The sequence below is a fragment of the Cryptomeria japonica genome, chromosome 1 (assembly GCF_030272615.1).
Source record: "Cryptomeria japonica chromosome 1, Sugi_1.0, whole genome shotgun sequence".
Taxonomy (NCBI): Eukaryota; Viridiplantae; Streptophyta; class Pinopsida; order Cupressales; family Cupressaceae; genus Cryptomeria; species Cryptomeria japonica.
In genome coordinates, this window is record NC_081405.1 from 431,723,792 (window position 1) to 431,740,278 (window position 16,487).

The following is a 16,487-nucleotide window of genomic DNA, read 5'->3' on the forward strand; positions in this document are numbered from 1 at the left end:
TGTATCTGTGAACAACCTCCTTATGCCTCCCACCTATCCCTGTTCCTGCAAATTAACTCTACGTTCAACTGTTCTTCATTTCATTGTGCATTCTACATCCAAAGAGCTGTATTTATAGAATGGCAAGAGCACCAAAACCACCAATAAAGGTGTCCAAAGAAGGCTCTTCATTCCAAATGACCACAACCCTTGGATTGCCTCCACCAACTTGAGTTGCTAATCTTGCAAGATAAACATTACATTAAATGTAATAATGACTGAATACCAAAAGACACATGTTGCCTCTTCCAAGCCCCCACTTAGAGAACCCCAAAGGTCACTCATTTGTCCTCTTCCTAAGTCATTAATTATCTCATTCTAGGCATCCACATGTGGGGAAAACAATTTTGAATAATTGTGTCCACAACACACCTTTACTACTGCTAGTGGAACTCATCACCCCTTATGAATGTATTACAAACAATAGTGAGAAGAAATATTACAAATATATTTTCTAAATACACCCTAAAGTGCCTTAAGACACTATCCAAGGATGTTGGAACCATATCCTAGGATTTACAAGGTAAATGGCACCTTAATCCTGACAGTAAGGTCCACGACTCCATTGACATTTCTTGCAGCGCAGCAATACTGTAACACAGAAGGTCCTAAGTTGTTATCTCACTTGACCTTCTAGCAATTACAATCCTTAAACATTGTGTTTATACTTATTGCCTATGAAATAGTGATAAGAACATTGTAATGTTTTGAGATTAGGATTGTAACTGATTAGTTTGAAATGACGTTGGAATTTCATATAAGAAAAAGATAAAATAAAGAAAAGGACATGATAATGTACTCAGCCCAGAGGATCGGTACACTGCTTTGACACTATGGAATGCAATTTAAATAGGAGCTAGTACCATTGATACTGTCAAGTGAATGGGGACACTCCTGCTTGTCCAAATGACACCTTGTTAACCATGTTATTCTACTGACTACATGAAAAGACAGTGATGGATATAGATCCTTTAGGGTAAATTGAAGACCAAGAAATGTAACCATTCTTAAAGTCCTTTAAATTTATTGATCTTGCAATATGGAGATGTCAACAGGATCTGATTTATCTCATTCCTAAACTGCACATGCTTGAGAAAATAGCTTCCTGAGAATTCAATAAGAAATAGGAACATAATTGAGGTTACATTTGGCATCAATGATAAGAGGGAATGTACAATGCATCAGGCTTAGCTCTTAATCATATTTTGCATGCTTTGGAAACATCGGATATCTATGATAGATATATGCTTATGATCTTACTTTTCAATATTATAAAAGATGGGGGACTGTACCGACATATTGTACTTATAAGCATCAGATTGATATGGCAATTTGACTAGTAAAATGTGATAGGAATCATTGTACCGTCCAGAAAGGAGAGTTTAACTTTTATGTTATGGAATGCCTTGCATCATAAGTCATGGTTACCTTAATCCTTAAGAAGAGTAAAGAATGACTTGGATGATTAATATGAATAAGCTAACTCTAGGAGTTAACCACCTATTTTTCAAGACTTGCTCGAGATAGAATTATAGGTAACATTTTGATGGCATATTGGCCATTGCATAGTGCATTTGAATAAACTTAAGAATGACTACTTGTTCATTAACAACGTTGATGAGAAATAGTAGAGCAAGTGCTGCATAGTTGGGTATGGATGATTACATGGGAGACAATGTCATCATATATAAACAACTTTGAAACATTTCTCTACATATGTAGATTGTTAATTACTTAGTAAGTTAACAAGTATATTGATTTGATGATAATGCGAAATTTTGTCATTTTCTACTTTGGTTTTACTGTGTTGACTAATCAAAGGATGCCTATTTTTTAAATTGATTTATGGCTTAGACTAATTGAGCAATTAGCTGAATTTAATTTGAAGTCAAAATCTAGGATTGTCAACTGCATGGTAGTGCCAATCGAAGTTATCTAAATTGCATGGTGATTAAAAATGATTATTGATGTAGTATTTCCAATTTTAGCAGTAAAAAAATATATTATGAGCTATTTATGGAAATTAGAACATTGCAGGCATGGTGGCTTCATTGTCAGTGACAATTGTTTGAGAGCGTTTTGCCCAACCAGATATGCCTGGTGGTGGAGTGTCAAATTGGTTTAAAACCCCAGTAATTAATGGATTCGGAGATGCAGATAGTACTTGGAAAGATGTGCATGAGAGCTTGGGGGCAACTCCTGCTCTTAACTGTTTCTTCAAACACGCACTAGCTCTTATCAAGTCCGTTAAGGACTGTTGCTGTAACAAATGTCTCTGTTCTGGTGATGGATATGCTTCAGATCCCATGTTTCACTGTGTTCTCTGAGTTTTCTTGTTTGCTCTCTCAGTTTGTATTTAGTGTTTCTTTCAGTTTGTATAAGTGTCTGTATGTAGCATTGCTATCAAGCAGGTACACAAAATGCAATTACCTTTATAACTTTGTAAATTTTAGATATGAAAAGAAGTATGTCACATTTTGTCAAATGTCTGGACTCGCTGCAGAGCCAATGAGGATTGTACGTACCGTACGGTTGTTGTCTCCTACATACCGTGCAGTTGTTGCCTCGTACGTATTGAGTTAACCCATACGGTAGTTGCCAGTGCTGACCCGTACGGTGGTTCCAATGGCGTACGATAGCCGCGGTGTAGCATCCATCGTATGGTGGTGTCCATACATAGTTTGATGACAGCCGGATGGATGGACAAGTGACAAGGCTGTCAGTAACTGTTTTTTGTGTAGTGACAGTTAACGCACCAGGTTTCATAACGGATTGTAGTGTGTATAAACTGCTACAAGTTTCATTGGGAAATGAGTGTGATAGAAATTCGGGTTGATTGTAATACAATCTGAGCCTGTGCAAAAAGTTTGTTGTCAATTGTATGTAATATTATCTACTGTAATACAAAGGAGACACTCGGCTTTTTGGTGTGTGGGTTTTTTCCCGAAAGGGTTTCCCACGGTAAAAATCTTTGTGTATATGTGCATGGTCTTTATATGTGCTCTATTCTTCTACTTAAGTCATCTTAAAATTCTGCAATTTAGGAAGTAGATAGGTATTGTTGCTTACATCCTCTGCGAATTGGCATTAGGAGAGCGTTTCCGCACCGTAGCTTTCCTTACAAGTGGTATCAGAGCCTAGCCAGTTGTTGTTATCCTTGTTGGGTAGGGTTGGTTTTTTGTGTCAATTTGTTTTCAGTCGGAGTTTGCAAAGTGGTCATCGATTGTGTCTGGAAATTGAGATGGTTGGCACGTCAGGGAGAATAGACATTGAAAAGTTTAATGGCACAAACTTTGAGTTGTGGCAACTTAAAGTTGAAGACATGTTGGTTGACCGAGATCTGTGGATCGCTATGTCTGGCAACAAGCCTCCAGACGTGAAGCAGGAAGATTGGGATCTAGCGGATCGAAAGGCCAGAGGACTGATAAGATTGAGTCTTGCAGATTCTGTTCTGTTGAATGTCCATGAAGAGAAAACCGCACATTCTTTGTGGAAGAAGTTGGAAGACATTTATCAGGGCAAATCCTTGGTAAACAAGCTCTTCCTGAGAAAGAAGTTGTACTCTCTGAAGATGGATGGAGGAACGTCTGTGGCAGATCATCTAAACACGTTCAATATGGTGATTGCACAATTAACTTTTGTTGGTGTGTCTATTAGTGAAGAGGAGCGTTGTATGTTATTGCTGAGTTCTTTGCCTGATTCGTGGATCACCTTGTGATGGCCATCAGAAGTACTACTATCAAATTTAAAATGGATGAAGTAGTTGCTGCACTTCTGTCAAAGGAGATGCGAAGGAAATCCTCTGAGGCAGCTAAAGAGGCTCTCATTGTCCGAGGCAGATCTAAGGACAAAAGCAAGAAGAAGGACACGAATTCAAAGTCATAGGAGAGATACTCTACTCTTGGAAAGAAGTCCAAGGCAAAGTGTTGGAACTATGGGCAGAAAGGTCATATCCGGCAAGATTGCAAAGAGGAGAAAAAGAAGAAGAAGAAATGTACTTCTGACACTGAATCTTCTCAAAGTGACGTTGATGCCTTTGTAGTAGCCTTGGCAATGCCTGTATCCGATGATGTATGGCTAGTCGATTCGGGAGCATCATTCAACATGACATCTCATAAAGAGTGGTTCTCAAAGTATGAACCGTACGATGGCGGAAAGGTGTTTCTAGCAAGCGATTCCACACTGGAGATCGTTGGAAGGGGAAGAGTCAGAATTCAGTTCCCCGATGGTAAAGGGAATTGATGGTGTACTTCATATACCTGGTCTAGCTCGGAACTTACTCTTGGTCAGCAAACTGAATGATGTTGGAGTTCAGGTAACTTTTGTGCATGATGGTTGTAAGATGACTAGGGGTTCTATTGTTTTAGCTAAGGGTGAACGCATTGGAACACTGTATAGGTTAGATGCCAAACCCGTGTGTTGTAATAGTGTCTCGGTAAAGTCCAATCAAGCTGCTATGGCAACACATGATGTGAATTCAATGGAAGTTAAACTTCCAGCAGAGAAAACAATGCTCTGGCATTATAGACTTGGCCATATTGGCGAGAAATGTTTAAAAACCTTGAAGAATAAAAACCTGGTTGAGGGGCTGATTGACTGTAATCTTGAGTTCAATTTCTGCGAACATTGCATATATGGAAAGCAAAGCCGTGTTCAGTTTTATTCTAGTTCTCAAAAGTCTTCTAGTTTGCTAGACTATGTTCACTCTGATGTATTTGGTCCTATGGATGTTCCTTCTTTGTCTAAATCAAGATATTATGTGTCGTTTATAGATGATTATTCAAGAAGAGCATTCGTTTATTTTTTGAAGAGTAAATCAGAAGTGTTCAGTCGGTTTATGGAATTTAAAAGCCTTGCAGAAAATCAGACTGGGAGAAAGATTAAATGTTTAAGAACGGATAACAGTGGTGAGATTTGCAAAGCAGATTTTGATAAATTTTGTGTAGATCATGGAATTAAGAGGCATAAGACTACGCCTTATACTCCACAACAGAATGGAGTAGCTGAAAGGTTGAATCGATCTTTGATGGAGAGAGCAAGAAGCATGTTGAGCAATGCTGGTTTGGAACAAAAGTTCTGGGCTGAAGCAGTGGCTACAGCGTGTTACTTGTTGAATCGTTCTCCTACTGCAGCATTAGTCGACAAAAGGCCTATGGAAGCATGGTCTGGTAAGAAGCCCTCGTTGAGACATTTACGTGTCTTCGACTGTGAGGCATATGCTCATGTACCTGATGCTAGAAGGTCAAAATTGGATAACAAAGCAGTGAAATGCACCTTCATTGGTTACGGCATTGGTGTGAAGGGATACAAATTGTGGAACCCTCTCACTGAAAAGGTGTTGTACAACAGGAACATTATCTTTCATGAGATGAAACCTGTGTCTACAAATCCGCAACCAGGGAAAACAGAAAAAGGAAAAGAAGCAGTTGAAATCCCTTTCGCTTCTAAAAGGGAGATATTACAAACCCTAAATGTGTCTGAGACTGAGGACCCGAATATGTTTGAGGATGAGGAGAGCTCGAGTGGTTCTACAAGTTCAGAAGAACATGATCATGAACCTCATGTCGTACCTCGTGAAGACTCACCACGGGAAGTAAGGAGATCCACACGAGAGAGACGACAGCCTGATGGGTACGGCTATTCACCAAAAAGGTTTAATTACTCAATGTTGAATGTTAATTGTGCCTATGCTTTGCTTACTGATGTTGATGAGCCTAGGACTATGAACGAAGCAATTAATATGCCAAATTCAGATTCTTGGTTGGAAGCCATGAAAGATGAAATGAAGTCATTGGAGAAAAATGGAACCTGGGATCTGGTACCTTTGCCTAAAGGTAGAAAGCCTGTGGGTTGTAAGTGGGTATTTAAGAAGTATGGTCCAGATGGAAGCATTGACAAGTACAAGGCAAGAATGGTTGCAAAGGGGTATTCTCAAAAAGAAGGGATTGACTATGGAGAAATCTTTTCTCCTGTAGCTAAGCTAACATCCATTAGGTTTTTGTTGTCACTTGCAGCAGCACGTGATTTTGAAATTGGGCAGATGGATGTGAAGACGGCGTTTCTATATGGTGATCTTGAAGAGGAAATATATATGTCCCAACTGGAGTATTTTGTGGAGAAAGGTAAAGAACACTTGGTTTGTAAGCTTAAGAAATCTCTTTATGGTTTGAAACAATCACCCAGAATGTGGTATCAGAAGTGCGATTCATATGTTTTATCTTTGGGTTTTATGAGGTCTAGATCAGATCATTATGTGTACTATAAAATTGAAGATGATCATATACTTATTATTGCACTATATGTAGATGATATGTTGTTTATAGGCAATAATAAGGGAATGGTCTCAGATTTAAAATCCCAGTTGTCCTTGAAATTTGAGATGAAAGATTTGGGGGCAGCTAAATTTATTCTAGGGATGGAAATCAGGAGAGACAGGGCTAGTAGGAAACTTTGGCTCAGCCAGAGCAGATGTATTACCAATATTCTTGAGCGGTTCAATATGACTGATTGCAAGAAGCAAGTAGTTCCAGTTTTACAGGGAACGAAGTTGTCAGTTAATGACAGTCCAAAGTCTCCGGATGAGGTTGAAGACATGAAGCGGTACCTTATGCGAGTGTTGTTGGCAGCCTCATGTACGCAATAGTCAGTACAAGACCAAACATTGCCCAAGCAGTGGGAGTATTGAGTCGGTTTATGGCAAATCCGAGCAAGCTGCATTGGGATGTCGTGAAAAGAGTGCTTAAATATTTGAAGGGTACGACACAGTACGCTTTGTGCTATCAAGGTAACTCAACTAGATCAAGTAGATCTGTTAGCATTCAAGGTTATGTAGACGCTGATTGGGCAGGGGACGTTGACAGAAGAAGATCCACCAGTGGATATGTGTTCACGGCGAATGGTGGTGCCGTCAGTTGGATGAGCAAACGGCATAGCATAACTGCATTATCTACAACTGAGGCGGAGTACATGGCATCTACTCATGCGTGTCAAGAAGTTGTTTGGCTTAAGAGCTTGTGTTCTGATGTTGGTTTTGATGCAGGGCAAATCACTATCTTATGTGACAGCCAGAGTGCAATTTGTTTGGCAAAGAATCCTACTTACCATGCCAGAACAAAACACATTGATGTGCAATATCACTTTGTATGTGACATGGTTGAAGATAGGAAGGTGAAGCTAGAAAAGGTTGGCATTGAGGAGAATGTTGAAGATGCATTGACAAAGCCGATAAGCACAGTTTAGTTTAAATGGTGCGCAAGCTCCATGGGGCTTAAAGCCCCTGACTCTTATTAGTCTTGTTGAGTAACTCCGTGGATATCAGTATGTACCTCGGCAAGTGGGAGTTTGTTGAAGTACGTACGGACACGTACGTACCGTACGGTTGTTGTCTCCTACATATACCTCGGCAAGTGGGAGATTGTTGAAGTACGTACGGACCGTACGGTTGTGTTGTGACCATTTCACACATCGCCCCATTAGAATAGGGACCCCCTCTTTTTCGCTTTGTTTTGCTTGTTCTTCTCTCTGCTTTTAGGGTTTTGAGTGAGTGAGTTGTCTGTCTGGACTAGGGCTAAACCTTAGGAGTTTCTTTTTGATGTTATTCAAGCTGAGTCCAGTCAAATTTTGAAAGTTGCTAAGCGTCCTCCCGAAGATTGAGATGATTGAAATAAGGTAGGTCTTTTAGGAGAGTCAAATAGGTCTCAGGTTAGGTCTAATAAAGGTTTTTAGGGTGAAATCCAATTTTGACTAAGTGTTAGCATTTTTTAAGGTGAAATTGTGTGTTCTTGCCTAGGTGAGTTTTGATCAAATTTTTGAAGCAAGATGATGCCTGAAACAGACAAATCGCTCCTGACCCTTGCTAAGGGCCCAGGGCGAAATTTATCCTGAATACCATTTCTTGTTTTTGATGAACTTGCTAACTGGTTCCTGACCTTGAAAATGACCTAACTTTGCCTTGTGAAGCAGTTTGGGACTTAAATTTGAAGCAGTTTGGCCTAAAAGGGTAAAATCGCTCCTGACCCTCAGAGAGGGCCCAGGGCGAGAATGTTGTTTAAGTCATATTTGTCACTGACTTTTCTAAATTGCTTTGTCCAGGGTCTCCTAGAAGGATGATTGAACATGACTTAATGCTTTGGACGGTTTGGAGACGTGAAAGATAGTGAATTTTGGAAACTAAGGAAAAAATCGCTACAGACCCTCAGAGAGGGCCCACAGCGAGATTTTGATTTCCTTCATTTTGCAATGAAAAGAGACCAAATTTTGATCATAAATGGAAAATAAATGACCTTCTCCACCCACCTAAGGAAGTTTTGGCTAAAAATGATGAAGGACCTTATTGAAAACAGAAAAATCGCTATAGACCCTCAGAGAGGGCCCACAGCGAGAAATCTTATAGGGGTCATTGCAAGCTTTATTTGGTCGATTTGAGAGGTCAAGAGCATGATGAAGGATAGAATGAACATAATGAAGTATCCAGACTTGATCAAAGATGATGAATTGAAGGAGTTTTGCCCAGGAAAGGAAAAATCGCTACGGACCCTTAGAGAGGGCCCACAGCGATTTTCTTTGTGTGCACATTTTTGGACCTTTCTTGGACATGAATTTTTATTCATAACAAAGAACAAGATGATATCTTCCTTGGCAAAGTGATTTTTAGATGAAAAGTGAAACATTTTGGTCCAAGTAGCAAAAATCGCTACGGACCCTCAGAGAGGGCCCACAGCGAGATTTTCAAATATGCATTATTCTTGCAGGATCAAAGTGATTTTATGATTGGAAGGGATGAAGGAAAGCATGTTCTATCCATTAAATATAATTTGGAGGATCAACACAAGAAGAAATCAACCCAAAATGAAAAAATCGCTCCTGACCCTCACTGAAGGCCCACAACGAGAAATCGCTACGGACCCTCAGAGAGGGCCCACAGCAAGAAACCTAAAATGGGAAGTTTTCATCCAAGTTTGAGGAAAGCTAAGGTTAGGCATGGGTTAGAAACGATGTTTGAAAAGCCTTGAAGTGAAAAGAAATCGTTGAGAATCAATATTTTGAAGGCAATTACAAAAATCACTACGGACCCTCAGAGAGGGCCCATTGCGATTTTCCAGTTTTCTCTCCTTGGTTTGAAGAATTGAGATGAAATCTTGCTTGGACAGGAGGAGAACGTGATGTGTTATGCCTTGGAGGTGATTTGAAGATTAAAAGATGAAGGAATTTGCCTAGAACCAAAAAATCGCTACGGACCCTCACTGAAGGCCCACAGCGAGATTTTCAAAAAATGTATGTTTTCTTCAAAATGGTGCTAAGGCAAGGCTTGGACAAGGAGAAAAGACCTCCAAGAGCAGGATGAATATTATTTCGCATTTAAAACTTGATGATTTTGGTCAGAAAATGAAAAATCGTTACAGACCCTCAGTGAAGGCCCACAGCGAAAAATCGCTCCGGACCCTCAGAGAGGGCCCATAGCGATATTGTTGAAAATCCTCATTTTACCTTGCAACAACAAAGCGAATTTGGTTGGAGTGGATTAAGGGAAGGCATTGCCAAATGATGAATGAAGTTTGAATGAAAAATGATGAAGAATCAAGCCTAAATTGCAAAAATCGCTACAGACCCTCAAAGAGGGCCCACAGCGAGAAACTTCAAAATCACACCTTTTCTCCAAAATTGGATTGAGCTAAGTTTGCAATTCAGTGAAAGGACCTAATTGAAATGTCTTGAAGAGATTTTGGAGGTGGAAAGGTGCTAAACTTGAGCAAAAAATGAAAAATCGCTCCTGACCCTCAGAGAGGGCCCATAGCGAAATTTGCATTTTCACCTATTTTTCCTCATAAAAAATGTCAAATTTGAAGTGCAACACGTTAACGGGATATCAATTTACCCTCCAGAAGATTTTCAAGTTGAAATGTGGAATATTCAAGGCTAAAAATCAAAAGTCGCTCCTGACCCTCAGAGAGGGTCCAGGGCGAAATCCTCAGGAAGTTTCATTAAGCCTTGTTTTAAAAATTAATATTCTCCAAATTGCATTAGATCGCCAAAATTGCTAATTTTGAGGCATTTGAAAAAATTAAAATTAAATTGGCATTAAATAAAAGACATTTTGGCATTTAATAAATTAATTTTAAGCCTTAAAAAATCGAACTTTTATTGTGAAGGCATTTAAAATTAATTTTTATCAAATTAAAATTAAATATGAAGCGCTTAAGGCCTTATTTTCATTTATTTTGCCAAGTCGGCCCCCCTTTTTGGGAATTTTATTTATTTTTTAACCCCTTTTTGCCAAGTCGGCCTAGAGGGAGCAAAGTGGTGAGCGCTCTATATATTGGAGGTGTTTTTTTTCACAATTCAAATCATTCAATCATTGCTTCAAGTGCGAATTTGGAAGGCTAATTGAAGGTGCGAAATCTGGTTTGTTTGGAGCGATTTTCTTTCAAGTGTTGAAGGCTAGAAGGAAGTGGAGCTGATTCTTTTGAAGGCTAAAGGAGGCGCATTTTATTCAAGGGAGAACTTTGATCTACATTTTGCCTAGCGAAATTCACCTATTTTTGCATCATTTCTTAGAGTTTAATACTTAAGAGGAGGTATGGTGAAATCATCTTGACACCATTGTTGAAGATTTGAATTTAGAACTTTTGTTTTGAAAATTCTAAAGGTTGGCATAGTTAATTAGGAAATGATAACTCAAGATTTATCATGAAGTTTCCTAATTAAAATCTTAAATCTTCCTTTCTACTCTATATTTCTACGCTTCAAGATATATTACTAATTGTGAAATGTTGTGTAGGTGTCAAGATGGCGACTCCAAAGGCGGGAGTATCTACTAGTCGCCCGGCTCTCATGAAGGAAGATCAGAAGAACGAAGAATTGGAGACCAAGATCGTGTCCAAATGGAGCAATATCGGAGATACCAACTTGGGAAACTTCAATGTGAAGAAGTTTCGAGAGGTCCCCTACATTGGCAAGCCATCACCTACTGCGAAGAAGATAATTGAAAGTGGCATCATCAAGGCGGTCGGTTTCCCCCCAGCAGTCCAGTGTCATGAGCTGATGATCAAGTGTGCCCGCCATTATGACTCACAATCGAGATCGATCGTATCCAAGGAAGGAAACACTTTGGCTTACCTTTCAGAGGAGGCTATAAGTGAGGCTCTCCATCTTCCAGAGTATAAAGATATGATTTACAAAAGCCTAGAAGGAGCCAGGTCAATGTATGAAGATGATCCCGACACTTGCCTGAATCTCATCAACAAGAATTGGTTGCTCAAAAGTCGTCCTCGCCTGAACAAGATTCCTAATACACCGCATAGGATTGATTTCCAAGAGGAGTACAAAGATTTGATAACTTTGCTCAATCGAATTACAGGGGCTCCTCAAGCCTTCTACTTCAAGAAATGGATGTTCTACTTCATTCAAGTGATTGTCCAAGGGAAAGGAACGATTCATTGGGCTAGAATTATTAGCAATAGCCTGGATGTGCAGTTGAGAAGACTAAGGCCTACCAAGTCGTTCCACATGAGCTCATATGTCATATATGCCTTGATCTTGAGTTTTGAGTATGCAGGGCTACCTCACAGAGGAGTGATCAGAAAAGGACCTGGAGAGGTGAGAGTTTGTGACTCTTATGTTCGTTTGCATCATCCACCTGGAAGTGACTACAAGTTAGTCAATGATACCTTCATGATGAACATCACTAGGATATTGCAAGGCGGGATTCACAATCGACTATCTCTAGATGCACAAGAGGTTGTGAAGAGGTATGGTGCATGGTTCATCCAGTTTCAAAAGTTTACATACATCAGAGTTCAGGGATGTCCTTCACCTCCCTACATGTTGCCGAGATATCCGACAGATAAAATAGTGCTACTTGAGGTAACCAGACAATTGGTAGCTTGTGCAAAGGTATCCAGACTCAAGCATGGAAATGGAATTCCCGTACCTATCATATTGGGGAATTCAATTGAGGTATGTCCTAATACTCAAGCTTCAGAGGACGCAGAGAAGGAATTAGCCTTGTATTCATTCACCTTCTTTGCCCCACGGTAGAATTTTGATCCTTATGGTTATATGGAGGAGACAGTTGCTAGGAAGTACGGACATGAGTTTCAGGTGGAAGACTTTTGGATGAATCTCTCAAGTGATTTAGAAGTGAAAAGAAAGATGCATTCCAGATTACCTTTAGATTTCATCAGGAAATGCAAAGTTTACAGAGTAGCCAATCAAGCTCAAGACAATGGCAGACATCTCCAGTCATCCTATGACAAAGAAGATAAGAGAGTGAAGATAGATTGGAGTGAACCTAAGATTTCGGACTTGAGAGCTTTGATGGCTCCAGTTTTGTCATGTACTCGCAGATGGGTGGATGTACAACATCAGAAGTTAAGAGAGCAAAACATACCAATGACTTTTACTTTGGAGGAAAGACCAGAAGAAGGAGGAGCTAGAGTAAGTGAAGACAATTCTCATCCTAGAGGCGCAAAGAGGAAAGAAAGACCTGAGAAAAGAGAACCCTCGAAGAAGAAGCAAGAGGCCAATCGAGATCGCCCATCAGGCACATCTTCTCGACATGGAAAGAAGGCAAGTCAAGCTGAAGGTCAAGAAAAGATGGTACCTGAGATCGATGAATCTATGGAGTCCATGATACAGAATGATAAGTCAGAGAGGGGACAAACACCTCAACATTCATCGAGTCAACCGCTACAAATTGATGAGCTACAGGAGAATCAGGGAAATGACGATGAGGCAACATCTCCTCTACGAGAAGATGAACCCTTACTTAAAGAAATACAAGTTAGAGAGACAAGATTTGCCATTCCAGATTGGTTGAAAGAGAGACTGACAAGGGTGATTGTGATTAAAGAAGAAGAAGATGTAATTGACTTAGAGAGCCTTATAGGGAATTCTCAAGAAATAACGGAGAAGAGGAAGGCCACCAAGATGTCCAAAGTGATAAGGGATGAGACAGGATCCAGGAAATTGCAGATAGCTACACCAGTAGTGGACAAGTATGAAGGTGAAATTTTTGCAGATGAGTATGATGTAGAAACATTTGAGCTTGGTCCACTCACTACTGAACAGGCAATGGATGAGGCAACCGATTCATTTGAAGCACTTAAGGGCAAACTTAAAGAAGAAATGGAAAAGAATAAGAGGCTTGAGAGAGAGAGAGGTGCTTGGAGAGGCTACTTTAGTCATCTTAATCAGCCCTTGAGACGTCAGGATCCAACAGTATCTCCTGTGCAAGCACTTCCTCTTGAATCAGTTGGCGAGGCAGAAAGAGTCAAGAGCTTGGTTTAGCTTATGAGCTCTTGGATTGACAAATCCCACACGGTAGCTGTTGAATTTGCAACAAGAATGATGAAAACAATCCACCGAGCTATCCAAGTCCTTGAGATTGTCCACAATCTAATGATAACTGTAGTTGTTTTCGCTCACACTAGAGATGTTATCATTCTTGTTCTGCAAGTAATCAGGCAAACACCAAGGAAGATCCTAGCACAAGAAAAGATAATGGATGGAGGAGCTCATAACCTACTTCAGTGGTCAACTCTACTCCAGATGAAAGAGGTTCTTTTCAAAGACATCAGCACCAAATGCAATCAAGTTGAAGGCGTCATCCATCCAATTCAGGATAAGGTGTTTGAAGTGTTGTGTACCATTCTTGGCAGGCGGATCAAAGTTGAGACGGATGTGGACCTCCAAGAATTGGAAGAGAGAGTCAAGGTCATATTTTGCAAAGATGAGAATGTCATCACAGATGAGCAACGGGAAATAATGTTCACTACTATGCTCCTGATTGAGAAGATCAAACAACTCGAACCTGGATGGGAAGCGGCTCTTCTCACTGCCTTTGATCAAATTATCCGCTTGGAGGAACGAATGAAGAATCTTCTTGAGATTCCCATTGTTGAGGTTGAAGGAATTGTGTCCAGATTCGTTGCATATGCTAAGAAAGAGCATTGGAAAGGGAACAAGGTTCTAGAAGAAAGGTTGTTATAGAATGATGTGGCATCTTAATTATCATTGGTCTATGTTTCCTCGACTTTTGTGCCAATTAAATATTTGGCTATGCATTTAATAATGTTCATCTAAAAAGGGAACTTTTTGTAACAAACCCTAATTAGGGTTTAGGTGTCAGAATCTCAGCCGTTGATCTTCTTTTGATCTAGGCCGTTCATTGTAATTGAGGATGCTATATATACCCTCACTCATTTTCATTTTGTCATTAGAAAATTAGAAGATTAGATCAGATTAGATTTTAGAGAAAGAGATTAGAGAGCTTAGAGAGAGTTATTTTGTAGCAAGATTGAGTAGTGAAGAGAGAATTTCGAACAATTGTTGTCTATTTTGGCTTTGAGATCAATAAAATATTGAAGTTATGGTGTTTTATTGCAATTTTTGTGGCTATCTTCATGGTTGTTTACTTTCTTGAATCATTCTCAATCGAAGTAGTATTTAAGTTTGAAGGACTAAGTGTTGTGCTTGATCTTTGGTGAGATTCACGTTCCAAACCACTAGCTTATTACTGATTGTAAGGACGCCTTGTGTGGTCAACTGGAGATATTTAGATTGCTTGAACCTTCAATCATTATTGAACTATTGATATGTATCTTTATGGTAGTATCTATAATTCTTGATGATTTGAAAATCACTAATCACCTTAGAAGATCACATCAATTCCAGTAGAGTTGTAATTCCTTGGCAATACTGAAATTGGTAGAATCTTACCAAGCCTAGCCTAAATTGAGTCATTCTTAAGATTAGATTAGAATTCATCTCTTAAAAACCCTATCTTTTGATCTTTTTTAAGAATTTGTTAGTGTTAGGAAATTCTTGTTCCTGCAATCAAGTAAGAGTAACACAGACCAGCTTTCAAAGTGCGTAAGACCCCTTGAAGAAACAGCATTCACAACGACCCCTGGTGCTTATCCACACGTAGAGATCCTACAGCAAAGAACCTTGAAGTCACCCTGATTGATCCTTTTGCGATATCTTCAGCATTCAGAGGCTTTACTCAAGAGAGGATAAGGTACCCTTGGGTATTTTATTCTGTGTTTGATAGTGTACAAAATACACGTCAACAGGTTGTTGTCTCCTACATACCGTACGGTTGTTGCCTCGTACGTATTGAGTTAACCCGTACGGTAGTTGCCAATGCTGATCCATACGGTGGTTCCGGTGGTTGCCCAATGCTGACCTGTACGGTGATTCCAATGGCATACGATGACCGCAGTGTAGCATCCATCGTATGGTGGTGTCCGTACATAGTTTGATGACCGCCGAATGGATGGACGAGTGACAAGGCTGTCAATAACCGTTTTTTGTGTAGTGACAGTTAACGCATCAGGTTTCATAACGGATTGCAGTGTGTATAAACTGCTACAAGTTTCATTGGGAAATGAGTGTGATAGAAATTCGGGTTGATTGTAATACAATCTGACCCTGTGCAAAAAGTTTGTTGTCAATTGTATGTAATTTTGTTTACTGTAATACAAAGGAGACGCTCGGCTTTTTGGTGTGTGGGTTTTTTCCCGAAAGGATTTCCCACAGTAAAAATCTCTGTGTATATGTGCATGGTCTTTATATGTGCTTTATTCTTCTGCTTAAGTCATCTTAAGATTCTGCAATTTAGGAAGTAGATAGATATTGTTGCTTACATCCTCTCTGAATTGGCATTAGGAGAGCGTTTCCGCACCGTAGCTTTCCTTACAAGGATGACCTGCAAGTTCTTTAGCCTCAAGCCAGACCAGACTATGTTAATTTCTGATATGTTAATACAAGAAGCCAAATATAATGAAATGACTAATTCTGCAAAAAATGTTTATCTCCATACGCTTCTGGTAACATTGATTTTCGTATAAGAAATATATTAATTTCAGCTCGTCAATTTTGTCGCCATTCTCTTTTTGACCTCTCATGCTTATTCTTTTCCATCTGACAGTAATTGCATTTGCAACTCCACAACAAATTCAAATTTGGAGAGTTCATTTCTTTCCAGGACAGTCGTGTAACAATGATTCCAGAGTTCAGTATAGATATCGGAAATAGTCATACTGTACCAAAACTAACCCTCTGTTTTAAAAGCAAATAGGATATAGTTCATCCTGGAGATATATAATGACAATGATTTTTATACAAGTGCATACCCTGTTTAAGACTTAAATTTTGGCCAATGATGGTGAAATTTACTGCATTTGTCATGTTAGATGTGTAATTGACAACAAATTAAAATATCCGGTCATCGTCAAAACTTACCCAGCATTGAAAATGATTGGTGGCAGAAGATAGATGAAGAAGAGCTCCTCGTTGAACACCAGAATATGAGAACTCTTACCTTTGCTGATTGCCAAAACAATCACTCCAGTGACGATGCCCTGCATTTCACCAATATATAGGTCCACATTCCCTCAGTTCATCTCAGAAATGCATAACCACGCTCTTTACAAAAACTGATTATA

The 16,487-nt window shown here is 39.5% G+C and overlaps 1 protein-coding gene across 2 annotated transcripts in view; it reads right to left on the reverse strand.

Annotated features, from left to right (window-relative positions):
• LOC131064997 (sodium/hydrogen exchanger 1) overlaps positions 1-16,487 on the reverse strand; it is a 279,796-nt gene that overhangs the window by 262,898 nt on the left and 411 nt on the right. For both annotated transcript variants that reach the window (XM_057999375.1, XM_057999366.2), the window contains exon 2: positions 16,285-16,403. In XM_057999375.1, the coding sequence (XP_057855358.1) occupies positions 16,285-16,403 (119 nt within the window). The remainder of the gene's footprint in view (positions 1-16,284; positions 16,404-16,487) is intronic.